The 27724-nt window shown below is 42.2% G+C and overlaps 1 protein-coding gene across 10 annotated transcripts in view; it reads left to right on the top strand.

The window, feature by feature from the left end:
* The window catches only part of LMO7 (LIM domain 7), a 166452-nt gene that overhangs the window by 69767 nt on the left and 68961 nt on the right, over positions 1–27724 (top strand). For 9 of the 10 annotated variants that reach the window (XM_075590977.1, XM_075590978.1, XM_075590980.1 and 6 more), the window contains exon 5: positions 19164–19270. In XM_075590977.1, the coding sequence (XP_075447092.1) occupies positions 19164–19270 (107 nt within the window). Of the gene's footprint in view, positions 1–18962; positions 19000–19163; positions 19271–27724 lie in introns of those variants that run through there. The other variant, XM_075590983.1, reaches the window with a different exon arrangement.

The following is a 27724-nucleotide window of genomic DNA, read 5'->3' as shown; positions in this document are numbered from 1 at the left end:
CAAACACTCACAAAGGGGGTAAGCGCGGCCCTCCTACCCCAGCCGCCAAAGCTCCCTTACCCCCTCGCCGCTCCCTCCCCCCCCCCCCCGCCCGCTCCCTTACCCCCCCGCCTGCTCCCTTCCCCCCCCCCCCGCCCGCTCCCTTACCCCCCCGGCCGCCAACTCCCCAGCCGCTGGGGGGCCAAGCAGCCTCGGATCTGCGCCAGTCCCACTCTCCACCACCTCTCACTCCCGTTGTGTGTGTGTGTGTGTGTGTGTGTGTGTGTAGGGACATTTTACTCCTGCCAACAATTTGTGCCTCACTTTCACCCCACCCTACCCCTGCCCTTCACCCCCCCTACCCCTGCCCTTCACCACCCTCTACCCCTGCCCTTCACCCCCCCTACTACCCCTGCTCTTCACCCCCTCTAACCCTGACCTTCACCCACCCCTACCCCTGCCCTTCACCCCCCCTACCCCTGCCCTTCACCCCCCCCCACGCCTGCCCTTTGACTGACGCACGCACACACCCTGACTGACGCACGCACACACCCTGACTGACGCGCGCACACACACAATGAATGGTACACACACACACACACACTGACACACACACACACTGACACTGACACACACACACACACACACACACACACACACACACATACACTGACACACACACACTGACACACACACACACACACACACACACTGACACACACACACACACACACACACACACACACACTGACTGACACACACTGACTGACACACACACACACACACTGACTGACACACACACACTTACTGACGCGCGCGCGCACACCCCCACACCCACACACTGACTGAATGACTGACTGCCGCACGCACACACTGACTGACTGAGGCACACACACACGCACACACTGACTGTGTGTGTGTGTGCGTCAGTCAGTCTGTGTGTGTGTTTGTGTTTCTGCGTCAGACTCACTGACGCGCGCGCGCACACACAGTGACTGACTGACGCACACACAATGACTGACGCACACACACTGCATGAAGCTGTAAAGGAGGGAGGGGGGGAACTGGATTGATGTGAATGGGGGACAAACAGAGAGAGGGGGAGGGGTGAGGAGAGAGAGAGGAGCGGGAACATTACATCCCGGGCAACGCCGGGTCTCTCAGCTAGTATAAAATAAACGTAAAGAGAGGGTGTATACCATTCAATGATGGATACAAAAAAAGGAACAACAGGACAGTCACTCTTATACTCCCAGAAAGTGAATATATATATCATTTACGTGAATCACTATCCGTATTTGAAGTGTGTGTGTATATAAATATATATATACATACAAATGAGCATACAGTAATATTTCCATTTGCTATTTGCCTTGCTATGGAGGGTTTTTGTCACTTTTTTACTCACATAACTTCACATACACATACATATATAATATATAATATATATATATATATATATGCGCAGTGGAAGTGTATTGTGTGTATTTACCTACACACTCACTCCACATTTCAGTAACATACATATACATCTAAATAATATTCACATATACACGTTTGCTATAAATGGAATTATTACAATTTTACATTATATACACGTGCAATGAATGGAATAAACACTGTAATAAGTTTGAAATCGCCTATCCGAGCTGCTATGCATGGCTGATCCCTTTTCTCCAGCTTCCTTGAATGTACTACTGTATGAGGAAGATCATGTGACCAGATGCTAGTGCACGTTTAGAGAGAGGGAGGGCAGTGCTGACAAAGGGGTGTGCCTGGGTTTGTGACAGGACATGAAGGGGCAGTGCCTTAGCAAATGCTTGTTAAAATAGAATACAAGAAAATTGGTCTTTCAAAGTTGTTTTTTTAAAAACAGAAAATGCTAAAAGTATTATTTCTTACTACAGAACTGATTTATTAAAAAAAACACACATGCAGGATATAGACTGAACTGCAGCTTTAAACCAGTGGAACTCAAGTAATTGCCTATTTTGCTTAGACCCTAATGCCACATAAAACAAAGTATGACTTTACTTGTTATACAGGAAAGAAGTCATTTATATTTTTGAGAGTGTATGGGTCAGAACATTTTGTAACCATAATATTAGTCAACACAAGCTCTACAAGTTAAGCATTTTAAGCACCGTGGGTGCAGTGTCTGGCTAAATGCCATCCTAAAAATTCACACACCCATAATACTTTAAACTTTTGTTTGTCTTCACAGTATAATGTTTGTTGGTTCACTAATGATCTCCTGTAGAAAACATGTTGCTATAGTACATATGATGGATGCACATCCCTGATATAGTGCAATGTAGGAAGCAGTTTATACCGAGGTTTCGTGTAATGGATGGCATACTGCCACCATCTTGCCTCTGTATGGCGTGACTACCAGTATGGTTCCTACAGAAATTACATAGCAAAACCTTGTCTGCTTTTCAGTGGTTATGCATGTATTAAATCATGGGAAAGATGTTGCCTGAATGAAAGCTTTTCCTCTATTACAAATGCAAAATGTTGATGCAATTCTATGGTTGGAAGTAGAGTTGGGATTAAAGGAGAAACTAAGGGATGGACCTAGTGCTACTGAATGAGTTTTGATACTACAGGAAGGGGATTCCTCATTTTAGATAGCATAATTAAGAGTACATTTGACTTGACACAAGGACTACCTAAAAATCACTGCCGTTAACTGTCCTGGCAAACGGTAATGAAATGATTCCTCTAGTGCAGGGATATTTTGTTGCACATCGGCTATAATGCTTGGTTCATATTTCTTTATTGGAATCAGTCTGGAGAAGGATCTTACTTTGTCCTTTTGAGCTGTGATGGATTAAGAAATTTACATGCGAAAACCAGAGTTGCCCCTTTTTGTTCTTCATGTTTGTCCATTTTATTGACTTCCTCCTTGCCTCTTGTGTTACGGTGTCTGTTTCTTTGCCAGGCACTGTACAGTACTAGTCACTTTTCATACAGTGATGTCCTCATCAGTTTTGTATAGATTCTGTTGCGATTTTTTACATGCACCCTGCAGAGGAAAAACAATGACCATGAAAGTGTCAATCTGTTACTTTAATTGGCTTGCTGTACCCAAGGCACTCTTTGCTAAAGCGTGGGGGACCCCGCGAAACGCATTAAGAGTTGTCCTTTTGCTGTTTTTAATGTGCCATTAAATAAACTTTTTTGTACTGAGAAAATAGCAGTCCGGTCAATACATCTCCTAAGGCAGCTGCACCGCCTCTCATCTCCTCTTCATGCTGAATTTATTCGGTAGGAGCACGCCGACAGCGCCAGAATTTCCACGAGGTTACGAGTAACTACTTTATAGTATATTTATATACTTGTCTAGTGTTTGATACTGACTGCAATCAAGTTTCAAGTACACCACTACATACTCATACAAGATATACCTGGAAAACAAGGCTATTGGGTGTGTACAGATAGTGGTTTATTTACAATCATTCAACGCAGTGATTCCTTGCACATTACTGACAATGTGGAATATCATTCTCTACGGGCTAATTAAGCTGTTTAATTAGGAGGACAAGAGATTTTATGTGCCACTTGTTGCACATCTATACACACGGACATTATCTTGGCTAGCATCGCAGGGGGTTTATTCCTCCATTTTGTTGTTGTACCCAATGCAAAACTGCAGAAACATTTGCTTTTAGTCCGGTAGCAGATCGTGCAGAAATGACGTGGAGAACCAAAATAGGAAGAATGTCAGTGGCTTTCCTCTACTGCAAGCTCTTGATAGTCTTCTTCATTGAGATTTTGCAGCAACAGCTGTAGGGAGAGGGCGTGGAAGATCAAAGGATTTAAACGCAACGGAGAATATCTTTTTAGACGGGAGAAAGGTGGTAGGATGTGTCTTGGCTGGTGTTACGCGACTGATAGTGACTGTCCATGGGGAGCCAGGGGACAATTATCACATCCACCGAATGGAGAACCCCGAGACATTCGAAAGACTGTAGCCCATCAACTATATGTTGGCCTAATAAGTGTCACTACGTGCTCCTTCTCCCTCCTTTATTTGTCCATTAGCAGAGGGAGCACCTCTAACCAAGTATCTGCAATACAAAACAAGGTTCAGGCTGGAAAAGGTGAAAGTTGATGGTTCACAAAAGTTTTTTTTATTTATTATTATACATTTATTTAAGTGAACCCCATAGTCGGTAGCTTCCAAGCTCAACCTCTTTTGAAGGGCCTCCATAATAAAGAGAATAACTAGGCTTTGGGCTCTTAGCATATACAGTAGCACTTTAGAATCTGTAAGCCACTAGTACGTTTGTAGACACTGCTCCTTAGGATTGATGCAGAACTAGAAATTGAGTGAGTAATTTGAAAGTTGAAATTGCTAGAATACCGCTATAAAAGTAGCAGGTAAGTCATTTCCTCTTTTGGGTTAAAGTGTACTGTACATACAGGTGCGCCAACGAGTATTCTAACACTTGCCTTAAACTTGCCTTGGAGAATCTGGGTTTATCACCAACAAGACCCAGGTACATGCTGCAACATTTCACACATTTTTGCAGAGACTAATGGCCCATCGGATTAACACAGCAGGGGTTCCTGGCAGTCCCATTCAGTTTGAATGGGACTGCCAGGGACCCCCGGTGTTAATCCGATGGGCCATTAGTCTGTCTGCAGAAATGTGTGAAATGTTGCAGCATGTACCCAGGTCTTTTTGGTGATTGCCTCTGATTTGTTTTAGAATAAGCGTCGGCACTACAGTATAATATGTAAATTATTGTAAGGCTCTTCTAAATAGGCAGGCTTTATTACCGGTAATCTAGTGATTGCTGGGAGAGTTGGAGTATTTTATAATCTGATTAAATTGGAAAATAAAGAATATTGCTCCCAGATGTCCACTCATAAGTTTACCTGGTTGAGGGAAAGTAAGAAATGTCGGACAGGACACACATGACTGTCAATGTACAGTATCTGGAGTCTCCGATAAAATGGATTTAGGATCTATATTGGTGTTTGTCACCAGATTTCAACTGGGGGTGTACGGTTTGTGAATGCCATGTTTCTCCCATGATCACCAGATAGGGTTGCCAGATGGCTTGTCCAAAAATACTGGACACAATGGTAAAAGTTGCGACCCCCCCAATACATATAAATAAAAAAAACGCGCTCCTGAATACATATAAAATATCCCACCACCCCCATATATATTAAATATCCCCCCACCACCCCCATATATATTAAATATACCCCCACAATACATATAAAATATACCCCCACCCTCATATATATTAAATATCCCCCCACCACCCCCATATATATTAAATATACCCCCACAATACATATAAAATATACCCCCACCTACCCAATACATATAAAATATACCTCCACCACGTAAATACATTTAAAATATACCCCCATACATATAAAATATACCCTTACCACCCACATATAATAAATATACTCCTACCACCCAATATGTATTAAATATACCCCTACATCCCCCATATATATTAAATACACCCCCACCTCCGCAATACATTATAAATTATACCCCCACCACCCCAATACATATAAAATATCCCCTACCTCCCCAATACATATAAAATATACCCCCACCACCCCCAATACATATAACATATACCCCCACCACCTCCAATACATATAAAATATCCCCCACCACCCCAATACATATAAAATATCCCCCACCACCCATATACATATAAAATATACCCCCGCCAACACCATCTATATTAAATATACCCTCACCTCCCCCCCCCCCCCCCACATTGTACTTTACCTATCTCCTGCAGGACGCAGACAGCACAGAACATGTCTCTGGCCCGCCGGGGTGTAGGCTTCGCCCCCGCTGTCCTCTGGTTGACTGTCCTCTTCTCCAATCAGGGACAGCACACCAGCCCTGCTTTCTCTGCCCGGCCACCTTCCCGGCCCTCCCTCTCACTGCCTCCGACCCGCCCTCTCAGCACTAACGCTTGCCGCAGCCCTCGCCACTGACCATGCCAGCCCTCGCGCTGCCACTGCCGCAACAATGGTAATACCGGACACATAGGTATTACCTCCAATTTTTTACCAGACAGGCAGCAGTATTACCGGCCTGTCTGGGTGAAAACCGGACACCTGGCAACCCTATCACCGGGGGAACCTACTTCAGGACTTTCGTTGATGTAGAAGTTTCTGGTTTTACTACATTTTTATTTAATAAATTCTGACCTTATTTCTGTATGGGCTACTAACATGGCTTTTATATTCTGGGACCCACCCTGGGTTGCTATGGGGATCCAGATGTGGCACAGGGATATTTTAGGTTCTTGGAGGACATGAGGAGAGGAACCTCAGGGAGAGTAGATAGGTAATCGTATAGGCCAGACCCCCATGTTTATTCTGTTGTAGATAGGGTTAGTACCTGTTAAGTTAGGATCCCAGAAATAACTAATGGAGTCCTGAATAAGCCATGAAAAGGAATACCACATGCCTTAGATTTAGGTCCTCCGGAAGAGGGCTCTCTGGTGCCGTTGGATCAGCCCTAACCGTGGATTGGCGCAAATATTGCTCCTCATGTCTGTATGGAAGTGGCAGTTTCCAAACAGGCAATAGTCAAATAAGGAAGACCCACCAGGATTCCCGGCCCAGAGTTATCTAATTAGTACCGATGATGGTGTTCCAAAGCAACAAACTGGGTCAGAGTCCCACATCTGCATAGATACACGAACTAAATATACCTCTGTTAAATGTTAAGAGTGGGCACAAATGGAAGAACCATATTCATGTATCTCATATAATATAGAGGGCAACGTTATCAAAATGTGTATGATCGGCCCCTGTGCTTGGGGACACGAATAAATAACTGTTGTACTACAAAAGTTCCTGGTGCTACCTCGTCGCCCCCTCAGCCACCTTGATCCAGCACCTGAGTCAAGGTAACCCATGCAGAGTTGCCATACACCAGCATAATCTACCTAGGAGCTGGGCAGGGAGAGTTACATGTATGTAATCAGATTTTTTTTTTCTGTAGAAGCACGAATACCTTTTTTATATTAAATCTAAAATGTGATAAGCACCGTCTTTGCACTCCAATTAAACCTATTACCTTTGAAGGCATTGCCCGATTTTTCAGACAGATTGACTAAATTAGGTGTTTACTTTGGGAGTACCGGTTTCCCCAGAATATCCAATGTGTAGATCCCTGCAGTTATCCCTGTGGTGACAGTGTAATTGGGGTGCAGTATGACTATTTTGGGGTGTGAGTGCCCTGCAGTATGTGCAGTAGGTGATATCAATGACAATGGTTGGTTAAACCATTTTGCAAGCATGCAGGTAAGCGGGTACGTCACATCAACACTTAATCATTCCTTCAAGTTTCGCTGGTATTTCACTATTTAGTAACGCACAACATTAGTCATAATTAATGCACAAAAATGTAACTGGAATAGCAAGTAAAAGGAGAGGCAGCATATCGTCACCATACTTGGGTGGGGTGTGTAGTATCCAGTCGACATGACTGTCTTATCTTTTCCGTAATTAGGTTTGATCTGTTTGAGCGGTTTGTGGTATGTAGCATTATTGAAGATGCTAGATAACTTTTAATAGCAAGAGTTACATTAGCGTATGTTTCTAGATTTGTAGGTAGATAACATTTTACAATGGTGGGGTGTTGTCATGGAAATTTGAGTGCCACTGTTCAGCTCTGGAGGGACACCCTTGTTAATTCAATGTATTGAAAAAATATATAATCTGCAGCCCTTGTTGATACACTGCTGGATGAAGTCTTTCACAATGATCTTCATATTACAGTGGTTGCAAGCTTCTCTTCAAATTTGTTCCAACAAATTTTCTAATTTCATCCTCCCATCTTAATTTTGGTTGTTGTCTTGGTCTTTTAATATCCTTTGGAATCCAGTTGACTTCCATTTTGTCCAATAGACATTTTTTTCTTGTGATATGTTTCACTGCCATTTTAATGTCTTCACCCTTGTGATGTCAGATTTTGTTTGCTTTTGCACCCTTTCATTCCTTTTCCTTGTTCTGAGTAAGGCCCGGCATACATCTCTCCATACTACTTTGGCTGGCTGAAACTTCTGCATTATCTTCGCTTTTAGGGTCCAAAGGTTCACATCCTTACGTGTGTGTGTGTGTGTCAGAATAAAAAAATCCTTTAACAGACCATTACGTATGACAAATCTAGCAGGCATTATTATTCTAAGTATTGCGCGATTTTGTAAGCTCGTTACCATATGTCCGTATTTTCTCGGACATGTCTGGCATTTTTGACTGAAAATCGCCATAAGGGACGAATTTTTAAATAACGAAAAACATTGGAACACCCACCGCGCATGTGTGCATGAAAGTCGGCCACGAATAAGTGGTCGACTTTTGGTGTACTGTTTTGAATACAGGCATACCCCGGTTTAAGGACACTCACTTTAAGTACACTCGCGAGTAAGTACATCTCGCTCAATAGGCAAACGGCAGCTCACGCATGCGCCAGTCAGAACGTCCTGAACAGCAATACCGGCTCCCTACCTGTAACGAAGTTCTGCGCAAGCGGGGAGACTATAGAGCCTGTTACAAATGCCTTATTTACATCAGTTATGCACGTATATGACGAGTGCAGTACAGTACATGCATCGATAAGTGGAGAAAAGGTAGTGCTTCACTTTAAGTACATTTACGCTTTACATACATGCTCCGGTCCCATTGCGTACGTTAATGTGGGGTATGCCTGTATGGAATTATTGTAACTCTCTACTTTGACGTCATTAAGAAATTCAGTAAAAATATTTAGAGACCAAACCAGCATCAAGACTCATTCACACTGGCAATGCTTTAGAAAGAGGGGCTACAATATTTTACATTTTAAATAATTTACATCATTTTTAAATTTGTTTCTGCACTTTATGCTTATGTTGCTCTTCTGATTGATATAAAGTGAATTTGTATTAGAAGGACAACATTCGATTTCCTGCAAATAGTATGGGTTACATACTGTACTACTTGCAGGAAATAGATGTACTGTAGATTCTCCATCTTCAATTAGTTGATACTAGAGTCTCTGCAGATTCTTTACATTTTAGCCTTTTTTGGTAGTTGATTGTGTGCATCAATCATTCAAGAGGGAACATAAGATCTGTTTATGGTTAGCAATACTATATCCATTAACATGGTAACCACCTACTGCCCCCTTCAACAAATGCGAAGCCTTGCTTTCTCTTTGCAAGATTGGAATTTTGTCTTGGTCAGTAGATGCTATTTTTCATATTGGTTGGCAAGCAGGTGTTAATGTTAACGACAAATGGAAATGAGTCATTAACCTTTGACATACGTACTTCTCCAGAACCCCATTTTTATGCTTCTAGATTTTGTTTGAACATTGGTCTTGGAAGGACATTTTTTTGCTCTAAAAGAATATAAACAAGTCATCGTTTTAGAAAGGCAAATTCTTACACATTGCATCCATGCGCTGACTATCCTCAAAAAAGAGCCAGAGTACGACAAAAAAAAAAACCAAAGCATATTTAGACATTCAAAACTCTGTTTATGTATTAAGTTTCCCTATAGACATTCAGAAATCAAAAGTCACTACTTACAAAATGATAGTCTATATTTAAATTATCAGGTACATGTAATTATACAATGGCATAATCATTACTTTCAGCATTTAACCAATTCATGCAACATTATTTTTCTATATTCTTTGTTGTCTCGTGAACCACCTGTTTCCCAGTCTTATCTCCGCCATTCACTAACCTTTTGATACAGGTTAATTCCCTGCGATCTCGAGTTAGCTGCATCATTAGTGAGAGGGAGTGGCTCAGTGAGTAAAGACACTGACTGGCACTGAGAGTTTGAAGCAGGGGAGCCTGGTTCAATTCCCAGTGTGGGCTCCTTGTGACCTTGGGCAAGTCACTTTATCTCCCTGTGCCTCGTCACATTATCTCCCTGTGCCTCAGACACCAAAAACATAGGTTGTAAGCTCCTCGGGGCCGGGACTGTCTGCAAAATGTCTCTGTAAAGTGCTGCGTACAACTAGCAGCGCTATACAAGAACATGCTATTATTATTATTATTATTATTATTATTATCAGCCACTAACACAGATCAGTGTGATGACCCGTTTTGGAATTGTGACCCCCTGAAGTTTTGTCACTTTGCTAACTTCTCTCTAGTTTCGCTGTCCTTTCTAGCTTGGAATGTAGGCTATGTGAGAGGCACATATCTAAAACCTACTTCATTTTTTTTTTTTTACCGCACAGTGATTGATATCTGTGCTATTTATACAACTTGATTGCACTTTGGGGAAACGCCTCTGACAAGGGCATATTTTTGTACCTCTCCCATTACCCGATGAGTGCTCATGGTACTGTGATGAAATTCTCATAACTCTGTTCCTCATTCCACTGCATTTTTTCCTGCAAAGTAGGCTTGTATCGACAGATGTAAAACGCTGAGAATATATTAAAATGTAAGAATTATAGGTAAAATGTCTTCCTTACTCAGGTTTTTAAATTTAATGTGAAATGTTTACCTCAAAATGCATTTGATCTGTACATACCTACGCCGGATATGCAATCTTTAAAATCAGTATGGTGTTGATCAGCAGAATATTATTATTTTTTTAATGAAAGAACTTAGTTTTCCAAAAACTTGATGGTGTGTTCTATTGATTAGTCTTGGTGCAAAGATCACAATTATTATATAACAAAAACACTGGAGTCTAGGAGCCGCCATCTTACTCACTTATATTACATTTACTGTATATATTTTTTTTGTTTAACTGTAGGCATGGTTCTGGTGATGCAGAATTTGTAGGTGAAAGTACCGTAGGGATCTGTCCATTGCCAACAAGTACATGGTTTTAAAAGGTCCATTACATACCGATAGGGAAATGTGTCACAAGAATTACATAATTCGTCTTGACTGGTGAAGTGCTTTCTTACATTGATGACATTTAACCTGAAAAGGGGTACAGAAATTGTAAATCTTTTCGACGTGTTGTTAAAGGGACCGATTCACATAAGTCAAAACATATTGTTAAGCAACTTGTCAAGGTAATGACCTACATTGGAAAAACTTAATCGCCCATAAAGTACATCATTTGTGTACGGTGAAAAATGTAAACATCCTTTTTTTTTTTTTTTTCCATTCTCTATATTTTTTAATGAAATTAATCTAAACCTACTTGATCTTTACTGGTTGTCTGTCTTTACATATACAGCTCAAACCCCTTAACGCTGTGCTCGGGGTCCAAAGAATGACATCGCGTTATAAGCGGATTGCGTTAGAAATAATGTACAATTGTATGCATTGTACAATAAAGTATTTAAGATACCAATAATCATGTTGTAAAGTATTCATAAATACGAAAATTCGGAGCCACGCTCGCATCGCGTTATAAGCGGATTCGCGTTGTAACGGATCGCATTATAACGTGTGTGTGTGTGTGTGTGTGTGTGTGTGTGTGTGTGTGTGTGTGTGTGTGTGTGTGTGTGTGTGTGTGTGTGTGTGTGTGTGTGTGTGTGTGTGTGTGTGTGTGCTGATCAGTTACCTTTTTCCTAATAAACGTTTCTTTTTTTCATCCTGCCATCTTACTTTTTGTCATTGTCTTGGTCTTTTAATTTCTCTTGGAATCCAGTTGAGTACCATCTGTGTCCGACGGTGGTACAGGAATTACTTCTTACCAATATGTTTGCCAGCTGTCGCTTTAATTTTATCCCTTCTGTTGTTCCTTTAGTCATGAAATAGGTGGGGAAGACCCGTAGTCATTGTTTTTGGGTAGGTAAGGGAGTGGACCCCTATGAGGGTGCTACAAACTGGTGTCGGTAGTGTCCATGGTAAGGTACCTAATACCTTGTTTTTGGGGAATCTATAACACACTCTCTCACGGCATCTTTATTCATTTTTAAGAGACTGAAAACTAAAGCGCTTCACATCTCCAAATATATTGTAGTGCAGTGAAATATTTAAGCAAAACTAAAGTGCATAAATAGAGAAAATGAAGTCTTTTTATAACACACTTATAATTAATTAGGTTACATATTTTACTGCTAAGCACAGTATGAACCCATTAAGAAATACAGCTAAACCCCATTATAACGCGGTCCTTGGGGTCCACAACCCCAAGACCGCGTTACAACCGGGGTCGCGTTAAAATTTCACCGGCATCAGCTCTCGAGCCTCCTCATTACAGATTTCATTCTCCTCCATTTTGCCGCCTTACCTGTGCTCTCCTCTTCCTGCTGTCCACGTGCTCATATCTCTCTGCTCATCTCTCTGTCCGTCGCGTGCCATGGGTTTTTTTTTTTTTTCAAACATTCAATTCAATGCTTTATTGACTATAGATACACAATTAAACATTAATACATTTTGTACAAAACACATGCAGGGATTGAACTCGGGACCTTTTGATACCAATGCCCTGCCTCTTACCTCTACACCATAGGCTGGGTGTAACAAGACATAACCTATAAATATATTTATCCTCTACAACACATTGCCACAGGGTACATGTCAATATTAAATCTTAAGTCTACTTCTAGATGTCTATGACATCACACAGCTTCTGTAGTGTAGAGGTAGAACTCCTAACCAACATATGAAGAGGTCCTGGGTTCAATTCCTGTGTGATATAGTATATTATACGCTGACTTCTGGGAGAGTACCAGTATATACCCTGGGGGTTGGGCTTGTAACCCTGCCCCATAACAGGGCTGGTCTGATACCAACAGGCATCACGTTAATGGAATGCGACCCAGCCAGTATCCTCCCCCAGGCTGCCGCTCTCAGATTGTTGCTAGGCCTGCCCCTGGATACAGTAAGTGTATCCAGGGCTGCAATAGCACACTAGGCCTTCATGAGGACTTAACCCTTCCAGTGCCAGTCCCTAGCAGGATTTCTACTGTTGGGGCCCAAGAAAAGTAATAGCGGCCAGAGGCTATGCTATATGTACATGGAAACATATCTGTTTTAATTACTTAACAATTGTAATCTAGTGGTTCAATAATTAAAATGAAAATATAATTGAAATACCAGTACTTTGTGTGACACTTGTTAGTTTTTTTAGTTGTGTCGGTCCCCCCCCTCACCATAATGATGCTTAGAAATCACAGAAGTGTGGAATACCTTGTAGATCATTTGTGGTATCTGTTATGGTAGTGCTAATCAAATTGTCATAAACCATTCTAAACCCTGTGACCTTTTACTACATCGAACAAAAGAAACGTATGATAAATTGTTATTGCTTTTTGGTTTGGAATGTAACGCACTTTTGCCTTTGTGTAGATCTTGCAATTTTAAGATTGGAGTACAATTCCTGTTTAGCGCATTAAACTCTGATAAATGAATGGATTACCTCAGTCTTTCTTATCCCAAGACTTGACTATTTACCAGTTGGTACTATTTAGTTCCTAGAAAATCCTTTCTTTAAAAATAAGAGTATGAAATGATATAAAATCACCATGTATGCACCAGGAAGCTTCATATCAGATTTTAAAAAAGAGAAAGAAAGAAACGTTTTATTGACGGTCCTTGTGCTATTGTGCAGGAAAGGCTGACATTCTCCTTTTACACAGGTATTAACCCAACAGGGAAAAAACATTTGTACTTTCAGGATGCAGTATCATATTCACTGTGACCAGATATTAATAATTGACCCTATGTCAGCTATTATTCTGTAAAGTAATAATCTACTTCTTTATGGAAGATTTCATCTTGATACATTTGACCTGAATTCAGTGGGGAAGAAGTCTTTGAAGCATACTAAATGTAGGCTATTGATTTGACTGGCTAGTAATAAGCCGTCAATGAAATGAAAACATTAATGCATAAAGTCGTAACCATTCACTTTTTATAGCAGTAATGGTTTATGCTAGAAAGCTATTGTTGTGAATCATTGCAATATATATTGTTTATTTTTTTCAAATGACCTTAATTGATATTGATCCAGTGTTCCTCTAACTCGGGGTGCGCAATCTTCTGTGCCTGCTCGCACCCTCTCCTTTCTCGGCTCTAGTGTCAAATGATGCCTGCAGGGTCATGTCATGTTGCCGTGGTAACGCGGCGTCATTTGATGCCGTTTACCATGACTCGTCGCTGGAAGCCAAGATAAGTTAGTTACAGAGGCCTTGCGCGGTCCCCTGGCATTTAAGTGCCTTGGGGGAGAGCGCGGGACCTCTGTAACCACTGCACCCCCCCCCCCAGTTTGTGCACGCCTGCTCTAACTGACTGGGTCTTAACTTTGAAAATGTTCCATGTTACCTATGTAGCCAGGTCCCTCTCCTACCTCCGGGCTGCGTGAGAGGGGGACGGCTCCGTGGGGACTCAGGCAGGTGTCGGGTGCCGCCGGAATGGCAGGTGGAACCGGCACAGGTGCTGTGGGCGAGTGGGTCGCCGGAAACCTGCGGTTAAGGGCGCCGCCATGTCTAGGAGGTTCACGCATGTGCAGCAAGCACCTGGCGATCCTTGCAAGCCTGAGCATGCGCAGTGCAAGAGGAGTACGGTGGTCCATATGACAAGGCTAAGGCCAGGTCCCCCGCTGGCTACTGCAGCGCCCGCTGTTGGGGACGCTGCAGGGACAATAGCCGCTGCACAATGGGACCAGGACCGCTGCGCAGGGGGGCACTGCGCTCTGCTGACAGTGACTCCTGCTCGCAAGAGAATTGTGATCAGGAGTCGAGACGGAGCGCTTAGCCATGCCCCCCGGCGGTTCAGCCAATGAGGGCGAACCTGCCGGGTGATGTCATGGCCGCGCCCCGTCCCTCCCCTGTCTTTTGGTCTGCAGACTGGGGAATCGGCTGCACGCGCGTGCAGCGGAGGCACTGGAACCTTAGCCTAAGGAAGGGACTACAAGCCCCAGCATCCTATGGAGCGGCTGCACATGTGTTGCGGGAGGACCAATAGGGCTCCTGGAAACACGGAGGAGAGAGAGATACATTTTGCGTGCTTGGACGCACGCGGCAGTCGTGATCCGGACAGAGAGGGTGAAGGTAATGCCCAGGGAGCTCCCCTGCACTAGGCCAGATTCCCCCCCAGGTCCAAGGTAGATCCCCTGAGTCACTGTAGTTGCTGTATGCTGTAGGGATAGGCCTTAGATAGGGATCTTTCCCCGGTAGTGTCAGTGAGAGGCATCAGCTGCAGGACATTATCTCGGATGGTGAAGTGCGGCCTGCAGCCTGTGAGCAAAGCAAGGACACTCCAGCAGAGACTATTTTAAATGGGTACACTCCAGCTGGAAGCCCCTCCAGAGGCATCCACCTACAGATCTGCACAGTAGATGAGCCGGTGGATTGATGTAAAGAACCACGTCGCGGATCCACGGAGTCTCCTACTAGTTGACCTGGTCTGGACTGAGTGCAGGGAGGTATTATTCACGTGCACTAACGTGCCCCAACACACAAAGGGAAACGCGCTATCCCACACATACTCTTTGGGGGAGGGACTGGCTTGTGGACACTACGGGGTTAAGTGCCCAGGCACTCCAGGATTTTGGGGGTTCCACCCGGGAGGTGTTATTGGTGGGGAAGGCCTTGTAGAGTCGTGTTATGTTGACTGCTATATTTTCATATGTGTTTAGTTAACATTGTTATAATATACCTGTGTGTAATTATTGTGTATATTGGTTCCGGTGAGGGACTCCTCCCACTACGCTGGGATCCCTCGTCGGTGGAGGCACTGGACCGAGACAATAAGCATACCCCAGGCTCTCAGTGGCGGAGGCTTAGGTTCTCTGTGAACCAACAGGTAGCGTCAGCACCGGTAGCCTTCTTGTTTAGGGGGAAACAAGGCTACAACTAAATAAATACATGTATCACTTGCACACTTTACACCAGGGATGCGCAACTTTTGGTGCTGCGTCCCCCTGCCTGCTCTCCCCAGTGCTCGCGCCCCCGTACCTTTTTATGCCAGCGTCATGTGACGTCACATGACTCCATGGCGTCATTTGACACCACGTTGCCATGGCAGCGCGTCACACCAAGCCTCTGAATCTCGTTGAGTTGCAACCGCCACGCTCACACAGAAAAATCTATTGCCCCCCAGTTTGCGCACACCTGCTTTACACTATTAGGGATTCTCCAATAACCAGGCAATGAAACTTCGTTGGCTTTGTACAGCATGGTTAGTTTATGCTTCTGTGAACATAGAGTAAGGCATGCCGTGTGCAGTAGTTGTATTACACTAAACATTTATTTGTCCTGTCAGAAGGTAAGATTTTATTTGTCAATAAAAATGGTGGTACTGGAGCCAACCCTTTTGCTCACTGATGCATACATGACATTTCCTCTATGGTTATCGGCATATGGATTCAAGTCCTAATACACTAGTTCAAGTGAATGACCGTTGCTAGTCAAAGTCAGGTGGTTATGCTGGTTAGGGAATCTAGACAATAGTATCTCCCACATTATCCATTTTGAATGTATAAGAAAAAGAGGGTAACAGTGCACAGCCACAGAGAGCCAGGGTCAAGCGTAATTAAAAAAATTCTATTTATTGAAAAACATTTTTTTTTTAAAAAGGTATAACACTCTCCTACGTGTTTTGTACCTGTCGGCACTCTGCATGTACGAAACCCGCAGGAGAGCGTTATACTGTACCTCTTTTTAAAACCGTTTTTCAATTAATAGAATTTTTTATTACGCTTGACCCTGACTCTCTGTGTCTGTGCGCTGTTACCCTCTTTTTCTACATTTGGATTGTTACTAGCAGCTGTGCACCACCCTTGGAGACACAATCAGTGGTGATAGAGAAGATAAACTGTGAGTATGAGTCATCTATTTTGTCTAGGGACATCCCCAATGAGGCTCAGAGAGGTGGAGTCACAATCACTTACTCATTGCCTTCAGGGAATATGTGTCCCTTGTTATAGACGTTAATAGACTCCACACCTATTATCATATTTATTTTGGGAATAATGTGGCTTTCTCCCCCACCCCCCTTTCAAGAATATATTATATTTCAATATTTGTGATCCAGTACCACTGCTTTTTTCAATTCACCTTTTGAATGTATAAGAACTGGACAATATCAGAATAGCAGGTAGATAGTTGATTGCTGACGGTCATAGAGAAAATTGGTCTTTAAAACTATAACTTCTTGCTTTGCAAACCATCTCATCTACAAGGCACGCATTACTATACTACATTTAAATGTTATTTATGCTCTAAAATTTGCCATTTTTCTTTTGTATGATTTTTTATTTCTCCATGTTATCACACGTTTATGATCAATGTCTTTTTTTTACATTTTTGTATTTTTATTATTGTTGGCCATTTACTTTTGCTATTTAAACATATATACCCTTATGTAGTGTATTTGGAAGAGAGAGAGCTACTAACAAACTGTGTAAACTGCCCAGAAAGAGAAAATCCCACAGTGACATCCAGAATTGTATGACTCTTCTAGGCCAGGGGTACAAAATGTAAGCTACAGTAATGAGAGCAACATTTCTTCACCTTCTGTATCTGCTTCTTTATATATAAACAAAGCAAAATATATCCCATAGGCTAAAAGAGCCACACGTCGTCACTGTGCTAGTCATGAGGAAGTGGGTGGGGTGAGCTGCATTAGATCTCTCCTGACTTTCTACTTACTAAAAAAATATATTTAATTACACTCTGGTAAAATCGCTGCTCCTTCCACATGTTCATTAGCAGTAGTACACATCTAAGATTTTTTTTTTATTTCCATTTTCCCTTTGTTTTGATTTGTGTCTGTTGAAAATAAAATAACTTTGTTGGACCATTCAGGAGTTACCTAAATGGCCACTAGAAGTGAAACACACTGATTGCAGATCAGATTGTTCTCACTCATTGCTGCTCCTTTTGCTCTTCAGTGTACTGTACTAAAACATGCTGCTGGAGTTTGCTGCACATACATACATTATTTATAAGCACAGGCAAAGGAGCTGAAGAAATACTTATATTAATCATGCTCTAAAGCAAATTTACAGGGCTGTGACTTGAAGCGCAATGTGCTTTTATGAGCTTTTTTAATATTCATCTACTATTACCGTTGATGTTGGCACTTTTGTGTGTGTACAGTACAGTTTGTTCAGACACTTATCTGCAGTAGTTTTGTTGTTTGCAGTACTATAGAAACGTGGGTACTGTTGAGCACACTGCATTGTATGTCTGCATTGAAAATCTAACTTACTCTTATTTTTATAAAGTTTTGCGTGCTCATATTTTTATTTGGTGCTACGTTTAAATAATGTCTTCATCTTACTAAAGTTAATTGCATTGTGTGAATCACTTGGTGTTTAAAGTAATATTTAATATCACCAACTTCAGTTCCCTAAGGGGCCTTTCTGACTTGGTACACTGTACATGATTGGCGCTCCAATTGGGTATCCCACTGGAGGGGGAAACCGAGAATCACGTAATCGCTCCGAAGAGCGGTCACGCGATGCGGTAACGCAGGAGAGTCCGTGGCCACGGAGGTGGCAAGACCCTACGGCACTGAAGAGGTTAAAATAATAGAACTATGAAGTCATTTGTACACTGCTTCTGTATTTTCTGTAAATCACTTGGAGGTAGCAAGTTGAAATGGTATGAGAATTTAATAGGTTGACTGAAGCATGGCTGAGAGCAGTCAGTCTAACAGGTGCAGTCAGTGAGTAATATACCACGCCTGAATTCCTTTATTTTTTTTAAACATTTTTTACAGTACTGTATGTCATTTCAGTTTTGACTTTTTCCCCCTTTCTTTATATGTTCAAATTCTCCGTCAAGATCTTGCTAGGCAACCAAACCTAGATTCCAGGTGCAATATTCCACAGTCATTCTGTAATTTGTAATCATAGAAACAGAATGTTCCTCCTCCTCCTCTATGCCTGCACTGCCAACAGTTTCTGGGTGGGTCAATGTCATTAGCTGTAGTTATTTTTAAAGACCGAAGAGGTGAGGTTTGCCGTGCAAAGACAGAAAGAGGGCGTTTGTTTGCTGAACTGACATCAAAGTGTACTTTTCTGCCTACTGACTGGAGCAGGTAATCTTTGCAGTGTCACTCAGACACGCAGATCGGAGCCAGCCCTACTGCTGTAAATAAAATATTATTACGATTTATTCTTTGAACTTTTGCTACGGTTTTTTTTTTCTCCACCTCTTGTGTTTCTGTTGGACTTTGGAGTTTTGGACTTAGATAAGCAATCCTGATTTTGTGCTGCTAAACTAAGCAATCACTTTTTGTCACTTGCCTTCACAGGATAATATTAACGTTTTCCTGCGAGCTTGCGAGAAACTTGGATTGAAAGACGCTCAACTTTTTCACCCTGGTGATCTGCAGGATTTGTCAAATCGAGTGACAGTCAAGTAAGTTTCAGTTAATGCTAAGAATAAACTGCCTTGTTTCTAGTTGGTTGCATTAAAAAATATATATTAAGTGAAGAACACATTGCTAGTCAGTGAAAGCTGTTAATGGCTCTTTAATGTTACCTGTACTCTGTAAATATGCTTTTCTAATGCGTAGGCTAAATGAGGACAGTAGCAAAAGTCAAACGTGTGTATAATTCTATAAGGAAACGGAACCCATGTTTTATTGGCATATGTCTTCTTTTTAACGTCTCTTATGCTGAAGGAGAGGTTTAAAACTTGTTAATCAAAACACTGTGCATATTTAAAACGTATTAATGGTGTCCAGCGTTCTTGTTTTCTCGAGCTCCAGCAATAACCCACAGTAAAATATACACATGGGCAATATTATGTTTGTGTGTGTGTTTGTGTGTATATCAAATGTTATCGTTTTAGAGCAATGGTTCTCAAACTGTGACCGCTGATGAAGTATTCCCTAAAGCCTTTTTAACATTCCATTCAGACAGCTCTCCTTTTACACTAAAAGCTGACTTTTTTGATGCAGGTCATGTAATTTTTTTTTTTTTAAATATAATTTTTATACCCGGTCCTTCCAAAGGTATTAACACTGCAGTGGTGTACACTGAGACAGGAACTCTTCTAAAGAGTAATAATCAGTGGACAGATACAAATATTCACGTTTCTGAATACAATATCACATAGAAACACTCTGGTGAACTAGAAGACATTGACCCCTGAATTAAAATTAGTATCTGTTTCACAGGAGGGTATAATTATTATTTTCATGTGAACTACATGTTTTGACAGGACAGCTAATTAGTATGTGTTTATACCTTTTTGTATGCATACAATTGTGTTGGCAGTTAAGGTTAAAATATTTTAAAACCCAAAGTAAAAAAGTCTCCTTATTTACCTAGTCAAATGCATGAAGATTTAAATATTTCATACTATAAAAAGCATTAAATTTTTTATATTGTGGAATGCTTTTTCTTTTTTTTATAATGAAGATGCGTATTCACAAGGCAGTACAGTACCGTAGGCATTGGGTAAGGCCCAAATTGCATTTTGACTGCCACCTACAAAGGAAACCCTTATAATTCAGTTGAATCTGACTGTTTCTGATAGCTGATTCTGAGCACAGGACTCTGCTTATGATGTGGCCCTTGTTTTTACCTTTTGAGGTCGCATGCATGTTGGATGTTGGCTACAGCTATGCATGTCAAAATGATGTATGTTTCTCCATGTACCTGGTTTTGTAATAGAATGATCAGGCTTGTAACACAATTTTAGAAAATAAAGGTTTACTTGAAGTTTGCTCTTGTGGGGTACTGATTCGTGATATTAAATAGGTTCACAATAGTTACAATATGACATCAATTTATATATTATTTTGTGTACATGACTGCTGGGCAAGAAGTAAAGGATAAGACCTTTTTTTGTTCCAGAAATCCGCAAGAGAGATTGATTTTATATATATTTTATTATATGGGGACCTGTCAATATTGAATGATTCAGTCTGCTGGGTGTGCAATACATGTACTTTATTAGTGTGTCAAATGAAAACCATCTACTGCAGTGGTTCTTAACCTTAGAAGTAATTGCTGTCTTTTTAAAATGTATTGTGACTCAGTGGAATCCCTTTAAGAAACATGATATGGGATTTTGCAGAACCCATGGACCCTTATCCTGTGTATGTAAAACTACTATTGCTGTGGTTTTGGCTTGTATTAAAAAAATCTCCTGGCTTCCTATTAAATCTAGCATCTCACATTCAATTCTCCTCCTCACTTTTTAAGCTTTACACTCTTCTGCCCCCCTTACATCTCAGCCCTAATTTCTCGCTATACAACATCCCGGCTCTTGCGTTCTGCTGAAGGATGTCTTCTTTCTACCCCCTTTGTATCTAAAGTCCTCTCCCGCCTTAAACCTTTTTCACTGACTGCCCCGCACCTCTGAATGCTCTTCTCCTCAATACCCGACTAGCACCCTCTCTATCCACCTTTTAAGACCCACCTTAAAACACACTTGCTTAAAGAAGCATACGAGTAGCACCGTGGCTAATACTATACACATGATACATAAAGCTTGGCCCCCTGCAGATGCACTTACCTGAACGCCCTCCTACTGTGTCTATACGTTCTCCCCACCAATTAGATTGTAAGCTCTTTGGAGCAGGGACTCCTCTTCTACAATGTTACTTTTATGTCTGAAGCACTTATTCCACACATGATCTGTTATTTGTATTATTTGTTATTTATATGATTGTCACGTGTATTAGTACTGTGAAGCGCTATGTACATTAATGGCGCTATATAAATAAAGATATACATAAATACATACTGGGTGAAATGTCCTCCATTGCCAACATTATCTGAAAGAGTGCCTTTAACCACCTACAAATCCTCAAGGATCCACACAACACAGGTAGGAAATCACCGATTTAGTGGCTGGATAAAGTAATTTGGTTTTATTAGCAAACTAAGGGGCCTATGCAGAGAGCAGCGCTATTTCGAAATTCGCCATTTTTTGGAGAAAATCGCGCAGAAAGCAGCAGAAAATGGCGAGTTCCGAAAAACGCGCCAATTTTTCTTTTCTATTTGTAAAACTCGCCTCGCGGCTGGCGAGAACCTCAATCTCACCAGTTTTAAAAATATCCGTATGCAGAGAGGCGCGAACGGCATCTAGCGGCTGTTGGCGCGATTGTCTCCTTTTTGCCTCGCCAGAAAAAACTGGCAAGAAGCGGCCGCTCGCGGCCATTGCAAAGGGAAAAAAAAGGCGCGAATTTGTTTTTACATGTTTCTGAAGCGCGCATCTCGCCAATTTAAACTCGCCACACGCATCCATGTTAAACATAGCAGAATTCGCACTTTTCTGCATATGGAGAATAAAACTCTCCAAAAAAGCTACTTTTTAATAAATTCGCCAATTTTAAAATTCGCTGCTCTCTGCATAGGCCCCTTAATGTTCTATTTGAGCTTTCCTTGGGCTGAGAACGTGGCTCTCAAAACAGCTTGACAAATTGTATTTTTCTTACGTTAATCTGTAACCCAATGCTATTGTCATAGTTCGCTGCTTAAATATTGCAATATTTAATGTGTTGTGAACACAAAATTAGGTCTGATAAATTAGATACACCAACGGTAATGGGATTTGCCATTATTAATCCCTGTTGCCAAAAGGCCAGCATCGTCCGGGAAGTCTCTTTACACAGCAGCAACTGAGTTTTTTACGTTCACATATTGCAATCTTGTTGACTTCCTTACAAGGCGCTAGAATTGCAAAACAGGTTTTCCTTTAAAACCCGACAAGGTAAAATTCTAGAGATGCATATACATTTTTAATGAAGTTGGCGTCTTTTTATAGTAATCATATTCATAACTTTCCTAAAAAAGCATAACCTACTTTACAGCAGGTCATTTTGAGAACATTTTTATACACTAATTTTAGGGATGAGCAGTTTCCCTGCTTAAGTAGCCTTGCACAACATTGCTTTATTGCCAATTCCAAAAGTGCTTGGGATAATTATAGATCAGTCAATGGACACTTTTAGAAATGACACCAAAGGATTTGTCACCCTGATGATGTATCATCCAGATGCTACTGTCCATCATTGATTCTTGCTCTTTGGTGTTCCCTGTGCTGGCATTTTCCCCCCATTCCCACGCATATATACCACACAGGTCCAAATATCTACACACACACACACACACACACACACACACCCACACACCCACACACCCACACCCCCACACCCCCACACCCCTACACACACACACCCCCACACCCCCACACCCCTACACACACACACACCCACACCCCCACACCCCTACACACACACACCCCTACACACCCACACCCCTACACACACACACCCACACCCCTACCCCCCCCCACACACACACACCCACACCCCTACCCCCCCCCCACACACACACACCCACACCCCTACCCCCCCCCCCACACACACCCACACCCCTACCCCCCCCCCCCCCCCCACACACACACACCCACACCCCTACCCCCCCCCCCCACACACCCACACCCCTACCCCCCCCCCCACACACACACACCCCTACCCCCCCCCACACACACACACCCACACCCCTAACCCGCCCCCCCCCCCCACACACACACACCCACACCCCTACCGCCCCCCCCCCCCCCCCCCCCCCCACACACACACACCTCCATTTCTCCCTCTTTCTCCCTCCCCCCTTCCAAACTCAAATCATGCTGAGCTCAAAACAGGGCATTAATTGATTGAAGTAAAGAAGGCCCTCGTATTGGACTAAAGATTGATGTTAATAATGGTACCATTTTAGAGGATTGCCTCTACGTTTCGTCATGTCCCGATATATTTCGGGGCGCTACTATGTATTGTGCTATGTTGGTTTTCATGCAGAGGAAAATTAAGTACAATCTATACATTCATCCTGAAGCACTTGGTACAATCTGCCAACTCTTTATTTTATTCAAGTATTCTAGTTCCATGACCTCTTTGCGTGTGGGCTGGAGAAAAGCAAGCTTTCTGACGATAGAAAACAAAATAGGATCTAGGGTGGCGCTCTCACACAATGATAAACTTATGGGGAACAAGTCCCTGTGAAAGTGAAAAAATGTAGCCAATACTAAATAGTATAATAACACAATAACAGTGATCATCACCTTACTAACGTGATGTGTAACTACATAAACTTGTGAATCAGGGCCCTTAATCTGGCCAACACATTAACTACAAATATAGTGACTTCGGTGAAAGAAAAATTCTGTGTGGGAAAGTAAACCCAAACCCATAGAAGTTTGAAAAAGGTCCTCCACTCAACCTAAGATGAGCAACTGTTTCCAGAGTTTCTTCGGGTGAAGTTAGTTTTCAAAGAAAATGGGAGCGGGGCACAGCACCATCAGAGGGGAGGAAAAAACATAAGCGCCATAGTGTGATAATGTATGGACTAGAAGTACAAATGTCAGACGAATTCTCCAATAGTTATATTCGCATTTGAGTGAATAAAAACAAGCGTATCTCAATCAGTGGCAAATGATGAGGGTACTGCTGTACAGGTGTGGGTGATCTCAGAAGAGGGAGAAAAGAAGGCACAAATAGCGCCGATAGTATAGACAAACACTGACAATATAAAAAGACCCTTGAGAATGCGCTCTTACAAGAAGTCCATTCTTAAAGGCATAAAAACAAATGATCATGATCTCTATGGAGTGTGGTAAGTAGCGATCTCACCAATTCCGTTGCGCTGGTGCCTGCTGCGATTGGCCGTCGCATGGTGCTGCTTCTGGTTGCGGCCGCCGGGAAACTAGGATGGATCGCTCTTTGTTCCGTCTCCACTTCTCAGCGCTGTGGATCTCTGGATCTCCAGACTCGGCCAATCGCAGCAGGCACCAGCGCAACAGAAGTGGGTAGATCGCTACTCGCCAAACTCCATAGAGATCGCGATAATTTGTTTTTATGCCTTTAAGAATAGACTTCTTGTAAGTGCGCATTCTTAAGGGTCTTTTTATATTCAGTGTTTTAGTCTATACTATCGGCGCTATTTGTGCCTTCTGTTCTCCCTCTTCTGAGATCACCCACACCTGTACAGCAGTACACTCCTCATTTGCCACTGATTGAGATATACTCACATTTTAGTGAATAAAAACAAGTGTAAATAATGGAGGATTCTTCTGCGATCTATACTTCTAGTCAATACGTTATCACCCTATGGCGCTTCTTATGTTTTTCCTCCCCTCTTCTGAAAATAGAAGGCAACTTTTTTCTCCATAACAGAAAAAAAGAACATGGCGAATTTGGGTAATTCTGAAACAACTTTGACGTAAAAAAAAAAAAAGTCGCGTTGCATGCTGTTACAGTATGTAAGATGACGCAACTGCAGCACTTATTCAAATGCTTTGGAAATGTAAAAGTAGTAGTCTAGATTACTTACTGTGTTTGTGTTGCAATTCTGTATACTGCATTAAGTCTTGTATCAAGTGGTCTACTTATGGGCTTAATTTTTTTTTATCACCTGTTGGCAGGGCTGCCGACAGATATCCTGGGGCCCAGCACTAGAGCTTCACCCGGGTCTCCTTCCCTGTGTCTGTGCCACCCCCTTTGCCCCGAGTCAGCGCTGCGCTCCCTCCCCTGTGTCGGTGGTCTTGCGAGCCCTCCCCTTTCACACCTGTATTTCTCTTCCCCCTCTTCCTCACTTTCTCCCCTCCCTTTCTTACACGCCCTCTTTTCACTCCAACCCCTTCACCATCATTCAATTACCCCCTGTCACTCAATCCCCCTTTTCCTCACACTCATTTCCCCCTCCTCCCTAGGCTGTGCACACCATTCTCCCTCCCACACTGCCCACACAACCCGCCCAGTACACAAAATACCCCCTCCCAATACAGACACCACTACAGACGCTACACACCGCCCAGATACAATTACCACCACCCCTAAATGCAATTATCCCCCCCACAAATACAATACCCCCCAAATAAATGTAACCTCCCCACATGAATACATTTAATCTCCCCATTCCTCCCCCCCTTCCCCATATACACACATACATTTAACCCTCCCCACTTACCTCTGGTTACCGCCACGGGACCCTGGCGTTCGCCTCAACTTCTGCCTCTTCTCACACCAGGCCCCTCTCTCCTGCCGGTGCGTACCAGAAGATGAGCCTGACTTCTGCTGCACACAGTGGTGGGGGGGGAGAGAATGGCATTGAAAGAGGCAGGAGCTGAGGAGTGCTGGCAGGGGACATAGAAGCTTTCAACTTCCAGTACCAGCCGGAACCCCCACAGCCACAAAACACTTACCCCAGCTACCCCAACCCCGTTGGCAGCCCTGCTTGTTGGTAGTTGGTAGGTTGAAGCAGTGAATTAAAAGACTACACAAAGCCAGAGTGATTTTTACATAAAAGAAACAAAAAGCAGAAAAATTACAATAAATTGGGAATTGGCATAACAGGAGGTTACCCTAATGTGCGGAGTGAGGGCATGTTTTGACCAAGTTTTTAAACTATGCAAAATGATTGGTTAAAGAATTAAGTAAACACGAAGAAAACATGAATTCCGGACTAGAAATACACCTGTTCAGGGTAGGTGTGCATTGATGGTGTAATTTGCTCTGCTCCCTTTCTTTGGACCGAACAATCCCTTGCAATGTTTGGCTTTGCATGTAATGCTGGTTGGGAACTGATGAGACACTATGTTCGTTACCCACTGTGTTTTGGCCTTGCAATCTTTAATTTCCACTCTTCAATGGGCAGTCAGTCCCACCTAAAAAAACAGTGCTTAATAGCAGTGACATGTTAACGGTGTTAATCTGGTTTTGTTTCTACTAGCTACTTCGTTTTTTCTGTCACGGTATTAAAGTTTACACAGGCAATTGTCCCCTCTCCCCCTTGCTTACCTTTGACTGACAATAATAGGGTGGGATAAGGCTAGAGGACACTTGACAACACTTGATTGACCAACAGTAACCCCCATTCAAGGGCCCGAAAGAAAAATAAATCATTATTAATCTCAACAGAAGCAAACAGCCGAATTTGTGACAGCGTGGTTACATTTATTTAAGGAGCACAACAGATGTTAAATAATATTGTAGGTCAATTATTCTTTCCCACCACTTTAAAAAAGGTTCAAATATACAGTTTTGTATACGTAGGATTAAAAAAAAGTCTTCTGCACTCAAATTACTTAGAGAATTTCACTTCTAATAGAATATCGCTGCAAAATAGTTTTTTGTGGATCTAAGAAGTTCTGAAGCGGAACTTCTTAATTAAGCACCTAGTCTGTTTAAATTGGCCGTATGCCATTGTTATGCCCCCACAAAATGTTCTCTCTGGTGTGCAGTCCTCTTCACCCATGGACAGGTAATATAGCTGTTGCTGAGGGCAGAGCCTATGGGAAGGTCCTACAAAGTGTTATAAGTCTGAATTCATGAAGGTATAATGTTTTTAATGTTCGATGTGTTCATTATGGTTCCCATTGCACCTATTCTGCTGAATGACTTCCTTACAAATAAGGAAATAAAAGTAATTCCTGACTATTGGTTACTGATATACAAAAATAAGTTTATTGATTATAATTCTGTCATATAGGCTTAAGGAATGTATCTTTTTACAATCTCTCTCCGTTATATGTACAAATATGTATCTTGCATCCTGGATTATAACTTTACTTATATTTACATACATTATGATTATTGACTTCCTCTATCCTACCAGATCAGTTTATAAGATTGCTTTTAACATGTTTTTATGTTTTGGTTTTAACACCTAATCATTTATTTCGGTGCATGCTGATGTATTACAGCATACACTTGCTGCGCATCTGATGTATGACGCCCCCCCCCCCTCTTCGGCTCGAGCGTGTTATTACCAGTTCAGTGATCCTATTGGTCCAGTGCCTGGGCCAATCAGATCGTACTCTGATGATTTCGCGCCATGAGTCGTACACGTCACA

Source organism: Ascaphus truei, chromosome 3, assembly GCF_040206685.1.
Source record: "Ascaphus truei isolate aAscTru1 chromosome 3, aAscTru1.hap1, whole genome shotgun sequence".
Classification (NCBI taxonomy): domain Eukaryota; kingdom Metazoa; phylum Chordata; class Amphibia; order Anura; family Ascaphidae; genus Ascaphus; species Ascaphus truei.
This window is presented reverse-complemented; position numbering and strand designations above follow the sequence as displayed.